Genomic DNA, 10,872 nt, shown 5'->3' on the forward strand with positions numbered 1-10,872 from the left:
AATTGGTGGCTGACTAAATACTTTTTTTCCCCACTGTACATACACCAAACTTAACAGTTTTATTCCTATCTATATACTGAAGGTTTTTACTGATGGGTTTGTTTATATTTCATTCACACTGATTTATGTAACATTTTATTCCTTAAAAACATTTTTTAACTAAATGAGACCAGAATTTTGAACCTGAGTTTATACATTGTTCAGACTTCTGTTCTGGAAATGTATTCAAATTAGTGCATCTTTAATTATACGATGCCTCATTTGCAAATTTAAGCATAACATTTCAGAAAAACCTGTAATGCAAAACAGATTGTTTAATGTGATTAATCAACTGGGAAAGTATGGCGTTATCTATTAGTTAAACTTATCCTGTTCACCTTTAATGATTTAATACTTTTAACAGTAATAGGACCCTATGAAATCTGTGTGTGTATATATATATATATATATATATATATATATATGTATGTATGTATGTGTGTGTGTATATGTGTATGTGTGTGTGTATATGTGTTAGGGCTGTCAGTCGATTAACATTTTTCATCTTATTAATTACAGGGTGCTGTAATTAATAAGATGAAACTAAATTTGGCTGTGAAAATACCCCCAAAAGATAATTTCAATCTATTATTGTGTTAAATGTTTAGGCTACAATGGCCTAACATAAAGTATGGAACATAAAAGAAGATAATTCGAGAAACATCTCAGTATTTTTTGTTCATGCAATGAAATTCACTAGTGACAAAACAGCTTAGTTACCAACAGTATTCAAAATACCTTATTTTATGTGCAAAAGAAAGTAAATCATTCAGGTTTGAAACAACATGAGGGTGAGTAAATGATGACAGAATTTATTTATTTATTTTTGGTGAACTATCCCTTTAATGTTTTTGTTTGTTTGTTTGTTTTTTTAATAAATGAAATGATGCTCTAAAGAAGAAACTAAAACTACCAGCAGGTGGCGGTAAATGTCTTTATGAGTCGATTCGTTCAAACGGCTGATTCATTCAGGAATTCAGTAAACGGCTCTCTCTATGAATGGGCTACTGAATCATTGATTCACACGATTCGTTCAAAATGTGGATTCATTTAGAAACTAAACACCGCTGTGTTGCTCGGAGATGCGAAACAATTCTGCTGTGGCTTTAGAGGTAATATTTTCTTTGGCAAAATTGAACAAAACGCACAATATTGTGTTTAAATTTTGCACAATATTAACTTCTTATTTACTGAACTGTTGTATAAAATCACAATTGCACTCGTGTTCTTCGTGATAAAAACAGCACTCGTGTGATATTGCTCTCGCTGCTGGTGTGATATCGCTTATCATATGATATAAATATGAAACAAAAACGGGAATTTTTTTCCCAATATCTTGAATTTTTAGGGCATAACTGCATTTATGGAGTTGATGCCCTGCATCATATTTGTCGACAGTCAACTGTATGAAATGTAAGATAATGTACAGGTCTGGGGCGGGGCCAGTGCATTAATGGCATTAAAATATTTCAATCGTGTGCTTTTTTCATAACTAATTAAGTTAACATGTTAAACTGACAGCCCTAATATATATATATATATATATATATATATATATATATATGTATATGTGTATATATATATGTGTATATAATTCTCTTATCACCTTCCATTTAATTTAGACGGGGTCTTTAAAGGCTGCTGTCTGCACACTAGGTTTTGGAACAGATCCCATCTGTCTAGCCTTGAACCAACAGACACTTGAAGCTGTTTTTAATTTCTGAAACCTTGCCGTATCCCTCATTTATGTTATTTATCTCCATGACCCGAATCTCAGATAGTTCTGTCCTTGTCTGCACTGTTATGTAAACGAAACAAAAAATTAAACAAGGAAAGAAAACCCGTATCTTTAGGGGCCACAGATCACAGGTTTATTGCATTGCAAGCCAGGATTGGAGAACAGAAACACAAATCTTTGTCCGCTTTGATTTCTCGTTGGTTTTCTTTGTTCCCTGAGATGAAAATGAGGTTTGCGCTTTGATCGAGAGAGAGAGCGATCAGAAAGCACTTACGAAACAAACAGAAGAGGGTGTCCTTTCCCTGAGGAAGAAAACTATGTGAGAAATTCTGTTTACTTGAATCCACTGGGAAAGTCGTTGCTCTTTGGGAGCAGCTGATTCCAGCGGGACGGAATTTAAGGGTTATAAAGGGTAAACACGAATGATCATGAGGCTAATGTACCGCTCGCAGAGATGATTCCACAAAAACGACGGATTACTATTGAAAACAAAGTGTAATTTTTTTTATGTTTACAGATTTTTTTTGTTTTTTTTTTATTGTTTTGGAAGAGGACCACTCATAAAACATGGAAGAATGTGAGCTGTATGTGTGTAGATCAGATTTGTCTGTGACTACTTTTTTTTTTTTTATTCGTTTGTTTTGCAGTTCTGTAAATAGCTGCCGCAAAGCAATATTCCAGACTAGTTTGTGTTTTACCGTTGAAACATTAAAAAGTCCCAATCTACGGCATGTCCTTCACTTCCAATGAGTGCTTTCAACAGCGATTGTGCGGGTTATTCTTTGTGCAAGTGTTTTAGCGTCTTACTCATCCTAAGGGAGTCTTGATCCAGATTAAACGCTGCATTTGTTGTGTTGGAATTACTGTAATTGAGATGAAGTTGTAATGTTGTTAGACTCAAAAATGATTTATTTCGCCGTCAGCGCTCATAACACCAAATCGGGTTTGGTCTTAAGGGAAATACTAAGCGAAAAATTTAAATTGCTCACCTTCAGGCCATCCAGGATGTAGATGAGTTTGTTTCTTCATCAGATTTGTAGAAATGTAGCATTGCATCAGTGTCTCAGCAATGGATGCTCTGCAGTGAATGGGTGCCGTCAGAATGAGAGTCCAAACAGCTGATAAACACATCACGATAATCCACAGCACTCCAGTCCATCAGTTAACATCTGGAGAAGACAAAAGCTTGTGGATTATTGTGAAGTTTTATCAGCTCTTTGACGGCACCCATTCACTGCAGAGGATCCACTGCTGAGCAAGTGATGGAATGCTACATTTCTCCATGGAGAAAGAAATGTATTGTTAAAAAACTCATAATTTTGTTAATTCCAACAAATTCCGATTGAAAAGATCATTTGGGATGTTTTCAGTGTGTTCCTGGAGATGTCAGACATCAACTTTAAACTACTTTAAATTTTTGGTTTCATAAGTACACTAATGTTCCTTATAGAAGAGAGGTTTTGCCCTCTCCCAGGTTTCCATTCTTCGTGCTTGTTTTTAAGTTCATACTGTCAATGTTCATCATACTCAAAGCTACAGTTGATAATTTATGTCTTTAGTTGATTTTCACGTGAATATTTTGAGTTGCATCTACTGTACTGCTGTTATGTCATTTACCCCACTTCTGTTACCCAGAAACCCCTCAACCTGCCGTCGCCTTGACCTTCCCATGAAATTACAAGTTCTTGATCCCCTTCACCTCTACCTCTCAGTGTTTGTCTCGAGCTGTTTTGATGTCGACGGATGCAACAGAAAAGTCCAAACCTGCCAGTTTTAGTCCATCTTTAAGTGTGTTTGGAGTCAAAATGCATCAGATCTTTCAGTGTATGCGTTTAGATCCACGATATTACTGATAAACTGAAAAATAAAGGGTCGTTGATGGTTCCTTAAAGAACCTTTAACATTCCATTTCCGCTAAAGGTTCTTTAAAATACAAAAAATGTCTTCACACTAAGAAAAAACGTTATTGAAAAGTTCTTTGGGGAACCAAAAATGGTTCTTCTATGGAATTGCTGCGAAAACCCCCATTTGAAAGCTTTATTTTTAAGAGTTTGTTTTATATCAGTACTTGCACTGTTGTGTTAGACATTGAAAGTCATTATTTTGTCAGTTCACAATTCTCACAGTTCACTCTCCAATCCAGTATTGCGTCATTTTCTAGTGATGTTGAGCTAGTTTCAGTCTTCGAATGGCCATCAGGTGTGCTTCGTGTAGATGATAGGAGCTACTGGAACATGTGACGAGTTGTTAAAGTCAAGAGAAACTAATTGAATTGGTGTAGTGAACATGAAGCAACGTGAATGAAAGCGAGATTGTAAGTTGGCGTCGATTGTTCAGTTGACGAAACATTGAAAAGACGTCGTTTACTGGAAAACATCAGACGTGAATCTCTAAGTTTGCCCCTCACAGTCTTGTTTTCAGTCACAACAGTTTAGAAATGGTTTCTACTCTGTTGGTGACGTTAAGTTATTCCTTGACCGGTTGGTTTAATTTATTGACCTTTCTTTAGATGGTGATGCTTTGTGAAGCACAGCTTGTGGTTGCCGTCTTTGTCTGTGTTTGTAGCGTGTTTTCAGCCAAGCTTGCGAACAAATCGAAAGGTGGTTAGAGTTTCGCAGCTCAATTCTACAGGAGTTGATGTGATCTGTACATTAGTTGCGTGTGAGTTCTGTTGGTTTTATATATTGCACACAGACTAATTATGATGCCACAAAGGTAATTTCTCCAATTAAACTCAACGTGAAACAGTTTGCAACCCTTTTTACTTTGTGCAACTGGATATTTATTGTGAAAAGGATCTGATTGTGTAAATATGTTTTATTAACCAATAACCTAAGCAACATGATCTTAAAAGTCGTTTTATGTGAGTATCAAGTATTACAAGAAAATTGTAATAATGTGGATTGTTAAAGAGCAGGAAGGTGTTCACTGCAAAAAATGATTTCATTACTCAGTATTTTTGTCTTGTTTTCCAGTACTAATATCTGAACTTTCATAAATCAAGATACATTTACTAAAAGCAACATGACATTAGATATTGTTTTCTGAAAAAGGGTTTCAAAATTAAATGTTTTTGCTTAAAACAAGAAAAAATATCAAGTTTAATTTTCTGATCCCATTGGCAGACATTTTTCTCGTTTTAAGCAAACACTTATTTAATTTTGGTACTTTGTTCAGAAAACAAAAGACTAATTTTGCTTCTAAAGTAAATATCTTGATTTAAGTACATCTTGAAATTAAGACAAAATACTCAGTGAGAATAATTTTTTCCCCAGTGCATTAAGAAAGTAAGTCGTTATGTTGACTTTAAACAAGATGACATCTAAGGCTTTTGGGGGGGGGGACCCAATGTTTTATTGCATATTAAATTGATATCCAATTCAAATGACAAGGAATGACAAGATCCCCCAAAAATAATGAAAAGGGGTTGCCTTCACAACGTTAAATTCATTAAAAGTGCCTTCTGTATGTCCTTTGGAGTAACTTTGCAGCCTGATTCAAACCGGTTTGGTTAAGTCTATCTGCTTGCCTCTATATGGGTGAGTTACGACTGAGATTGGTGACCACTGAAATACCTGCGGTGTTATTGTCTCACAACCTTTTAAAATGCAAAAACTGTAAACCTAAATCCAGATGTCTCGAAGCGGTTTGGATGTTCCTTCACTCATCTAGTTTAGACTCTTAAATATTTTGCAAAGACCACCTCTGTCAATGTGAGTTTCCGATAGCATTGTTTGTTTTTTTTAGTTCTGATGTAATTATCGGGGCGTCTCGAGACCCTGCAGATGTACAGACTGTTAACGTTCTAGCTATTTTAGTAGATGAACAGACATGAGAAACCGATGGATTGGAGATTTCATGTTTGGCCTCGTTTTTTATTTCCAATCGTACCTTTTTGGGGTATTTTTGTTTGTGGAGAATAAACTGTGTTTCGGTTTTGCTTCTGTATTTGCCAAATATGAGTAAAAAAATGCTGTATTTTCTTACATGGATGAGGTGTTTGGGAAAAGGACGTCGGAGGACTTCTGTGTCTGGGAATCAGCTGGAGGAGACACTGCAGTGAACATGAACGCGTGTCATTGTTGTGTGGATTTGATCTGCCATTAAAACATTCCCCCAGACCTCTGAGCCCTTCTGTCCTTTGACCTCATGAGAGAAACCATTGGCTATATGTGACCCTGGAGCACAAAACCAGTCATAAGGGTCAGTTTTTTAAAATTGATATTTATGCATCATCTGGAAGCTGAATAAATCAGCTTTCCATTGATGTATGGTTTGTTAGGATAGGACAATATTTGAAAATCTGGAATCTGAGGGTGCAAAAAAATCTAAATATTGAGAAAATCATCTTTAAAGTTGTTCAAATGAAGTCCTTAGCAATGCATATTACTAATCAAAAATTAAGTTTTGATACATTTACAGCAGGAAATTAACAAAATATGTTCATGGAACATGGTTTTTGGCATAAAAGAAAAATCTATAATTTTGACCCATACAATGTATTGTTGGCTATTGCTACAAATATCCCCCAGCGACTTAACACTGCTTTTGTGCTCCAGGCTCACATATTGTGTTGAGAATTGACATACGCTGTGTTTGGAATAACATACTACGGTATTACTCTTCTCACAGCACTATTTATGAAGAATGCACTATGCAGAAAAAAAATGTTTTCAACCACTACAATATGGAAATATTGCACTGGAAAAAGCCCCTCAGTATTTTTGTCTTGTTTTCTAGTGCAAATATCTTGCGGTTACTGAAACCACGCCTTCTTTCTTTGCGTGCACATTTGGGCCACATTATGCAAATTTTCCACATAGTGAGGTAGATATGTGGGGGCGTGTTAGAACGAGCCGTTTTAGGGGGGCGTGGCAGAGTCTTAACTTTGATAAAGAATATCTCTTTGGTTCATTAGTTGCGTGTGAGTTCTGTTGGTTTTATATATTGCACACAGACTAATTATGATGCCACAAAGGTAATTTCTCCAATTAAACTCAACGTGAAACAGTTTGCAACCCTTTTTACTTTGTGCAACTGGATATTTATTGTGAAAAGGATCTGATTGTGTAAATATGTTTTATTAACCAATAACCTAAGCAACATGATCTTAAAAGTCGTTTTATGTGAGTATCAAGTATTACAAGAAAATTGTAATAATGTGGATTGTTAAAGAGCAGGAAGGTGTTCACTGCAAAAAATGATTTCATTACTCAGTATTTTTGTCTTGTTTTCCAGTACTAATATCTGAACTTTCATAAATCAAGATACATTTACTAAAAGCAACATGACATTAGATATTGTTTTCTGAAAAAGGGTTTCAAAATTAAATGTTTTTGCTTAAAACAAGAAAAAATATCAAGTTTAATTTTCTGATCCCATTGGCAGACATTTTTCTCGTTTTAAGCAAACACTTATTTAATTTTGGTACTTTGTTCAGAAAACAAAAGACTAATTTTGCTTCTAAAGTAAATATCTTGATTTAAGTACATCTTGAAATTAAGACAAAATACTCAGTGAGAATAATTTTTTTTCCCAGTGCATTAAGAAAGTAAGTCGTTATGTTGACTTTAAACAAGATGACATCTAAGGCTTTTGGGGGGGGGGACCCAATGTTTTATTGCATATTAAATTGATATCCAATTCAAATGACAAGGAATGACAAGATCCCCCAAAAATAATGAAAAGGGGTTGCCTTCACAACGTTAAATTCATTAAAAGTGCCTTCTGTATGTCCTTTGGAGTAACTTTGCAGCCTGATTCAAACCGGTTTGGTTAAGTCTATCCGCTTGCCTCTATATGGGTGAGTTACGACTGAGATTGGTGACCACTGAAATACCTGCGGTGTTATTGTCTCACAACCTTTTAAAATGCAAAAACTGTAAACCTAAATCCAGATGTCTCTCGAAGCGGTTTGGATGTTCCTTCACTCTTCTTGTATTACTTCTGATTAGTTTAGACTCTTAAATATTTTTTTGCAAAGACCACCTCTGTCAATGTGAGTTTCCGATAGCATTGTTTGTTTTTTTTAGTTCTGATGTAATTATCGGGGCGTCTCGAGCCCCTGCAGATGTACAGACTGTTAACGTTCTAGCTATTTTAGTAGATGAACAGACATGAGAAACCGATGGATTGGAGATTTCATGTTTGGCCTCGTTTTTTATTTCCAATCGTACCTTTTTGGGGTATTTTTGTTTGTGGAGAATAAACTGTGTTTCGGTTTTGCTTCTGTATTTGCCAAATATGAGTAAAAAAATGCTGTATTTTCTTACATGGATGAGGTGTTTGGGAAAAGGACGTCGGAGGACTTCTGTGTCTGGGAATCAGCTGGAGGAGACACTGCAGTGAACATGAACGCGTGTCATTGTTGTGTGGATTTGATCTGCCATTAAAACATTCCCCCAGACCTCTGAGCCCTTCTGTCGTTTGCCCTCATGAGCGAAACCATTGGCTATATGTGACCCTGGAGCACAAAACCAGTCATAAGGGTCAGTTTTTAAAAATTGATATTTATCAACTGTCCCTTTAAATGTTAACTTAAAGGATCATGCTTACTACTATCTATGCATCATCTTATCCTAGTCAGATGTTCTGGAATCTGAGGGTGCAAAAAAATCTAAATATTGAGAAAATCATCTTTAAAGTTGTTCAAATGAAGTCCTTAGCAATGCATATTACTAATCAAAAATTAAGTTTTGATACATTTACAGCAGGAAATTAACAAAATATGTTCATGGAACATGGTTTTTGGCATAAAAGAAAAATCTATAATTTTGACCCATACAATGTATTGTTGGCTATTGCTACAAATATCCCCCAGCGACTTAACACTGCTTTTGTGCTCCAGGCTCACATATTGTGTTGAGAATTGACATACGCTGTGTTTGGAATAACATACTACGGTATTACTCTTCTCACAGCACTATTTATGAAGAATGCACTATGCAGAAAAAAAATGTTTTCAACCACTACAATATGGAAATATTGCACTGGAAAAAGCCCCTCAGTATTTTTGTCTTGTTTTCTAGTGCAAATATCTAGACCCTTAAAATAATATATATATATATAAGAAGCCTTGTTTTCTGATAAACTGATGAAAAGTTATTTTATGATTAAAACGAACAAATATCTGCCACTGGGCCTAAAAAAGTCAACCTTAATACAAATGCAAAAGTTTTCATTGACCGATATTTGTTCTTTTAAGCATAGACTTCATTGTGTTCAGTTTCTCAGAAACCAAGACTTGGTCTCTTCATTTTGCATCTCAAGCAAATGTATCTTGATTCAAGGATGTTTAGACATTTGTACTGGAAATTAAGACAAACATGCACTGCATGCAACATTTAATGCCACGACTTCATGAATTGAAGACTTTCTCCTCCGGTTTAATGTGGAAGGGTGTATAAAGACTTTATAAGACCTGCAGAAACTGCCAAAATCAAAGACGTTTTCACACAAAACCGAATTGTGAAAATGCGAAATAATCGTTTTTTTTCCAAAGACGCAACATGCCGAGGTCATGTGACAACAGTGTAGCATACTAGTATTTGGAACATTTATCACTGCATACTGTTTCACATCTGAACACAACATCCAGTGTGTGTCAAAACTCAATTAGCAGAAATGACGAGTGCCAGGTCCAGCCTTTCATTTAGTTCTACTCCAGTCTCTTTGCAGTGTTATCTTCCGCAGCACTGTAACCGATCATATATGAATGCAACTGCAAACCAAGGCAGTTCAATTGAAATCTATTGACTAATTAGAATGTTCTGCACTGCAAAAGTGAGAGTAGAAATATATAAATATTCTTAAATCAAGATAAATTTACTTCCGATGCTAAGTTAGCAGCCTTGTTTTCTGAGAAACTGATCAAAACTGAGTTTTTGCATAAAACAAGAACAAATATCTTCTAATGAGGTCAGAAAAAGTTGATTTTAAGTTTATTTTTCTGGCTCAATTGGCAGATATCTCTTGATTTTTCCCCCTCTAATCCAAGAAAGAAATAGACAGGATATCTAATGTAATTTTGGTAAATCTATCCTGATTTAAGAATGTTTAGATGTTTGTACTTGAAAAACGAGACAGAAATACTGATTCAATCAATCACATTTTGCGGTGTAGTTTTGTCTTGTAGCTCATTTTCTGTCAATAACTTCTTCAAAAGTTTAGTTTTCTTTAACTTTAGATGCGTCTTAGTAGATGCTGTGAATTTGGATATTTAGATTTTCTAATGCAATCAAGTTTTTCTGAAACCGTTAGATGTATAGCTTACAATATCAAGGAAGTCTATGGAACGAGAGATTCGCTTACATTCATTCTTTAATATTCTACAAAAGCGTCTCTTATCCTTTATAGGCTCTTAACAGTAAATACTGCATCATAAGTGATTCGGTCTCACTAATTTACCAAGTCTTGAGTTTATTCTTTTGAAGCAGTATTTTTGCATCGATCACGGTGCGATGCCTCGTCTCAGACTTCATCTGTTTACTAATGAAACTTTCTTTCTAGACTTAATTCTAAAACTAGCATGCAGTAAAGCTGTTTCCAAGGTAAAAGACGCATCGCAGCACTTTGTGTAATAAAGCACATGCTGAACTAACAGCTGGAGAGTTTCTGGAAAAATAACAAATGCTTGATTCTTTAGATGCTCCCATCAACCCGTCTTCTTCAGTAGATGCAAAGTTCAGAAAACCGCAAGCAAGCGCAATAACAGCATGTTAAATGAAAATTCCTCCAGTGAAAAAGTGCATCTCCTCTCGTCTCTCACAGCAAAATCCAGCCGAATATATTAGTTTAGAGCTGTTTTGGCTTGATCTGTGCAGATTTCTCTCCTGATTCAGACCAGAACACTTTTTCACCGGAGGAAGCTCTATTATGGATTATGAACTCGTATTTTAGTTATAAACGTCTTAATGCTGGATATGTTTCAGCTTTTATCTTCTCCAGATGTTAACTGATGGACTGGAGTGCTGTGATGTTTTTATCAGCTGTTTGGACTCTCATTTTGACGGCACCCATTCACTGCAGAGCATCCATTGCTGAGACACTGATGCAGTGCTACATTTCTACAAACCTGATGAAGAAACAAACTCATC

The 10,872-nt window shown here is 35.5% G+C and overlaps 1 protein-coding gene across 1 annotated transcript in view; it reads left to right on the forward strand.

Moving 5' to 3' along the window:
* Positions 1 to 4,070, forward strand: part of dhx33 (DEAH (Asp-Glu-Ala-His) box polypeptide 33) — a gene marked incomplete at its 5' end in the record, with an annotated part of 30,006 nt that extends 25,936 nt beyond the window's left edge. Inside the window, one exon of the mRNA XM_016280608.1 lies at positions 4,059 to 4,070. Within this exon, the coding sequence (XP_016136094.1) occupies positions 4,059 to 4,061 (3 nt within the window). The remainder of the gene's footprint in view (positions 1 to 4,058) is intronic.
* Positions 4,071 to 10,872: the final 6,802 nt, after the last annotated feature.

The sequence above is a fragment of the Sinocyclocheilus grahami genome, unplaced genomic scaffold (assembly GCF_001515645.1).
Source record: "Sinocyclocheilus grahami isolate Dianchi unplaced genomic scaffold, SAMN03320097.WGS_v1.1 scaffold142.1, whole genome shotgun sequence".
NCBI classification, from domain to species: Eukaryota; Metazoa; Chordata; class Actinopteri; order Cypriniformes; family Cyprinidae; genus Sinocyclocheilus; species Sinocyclocheilus grahami.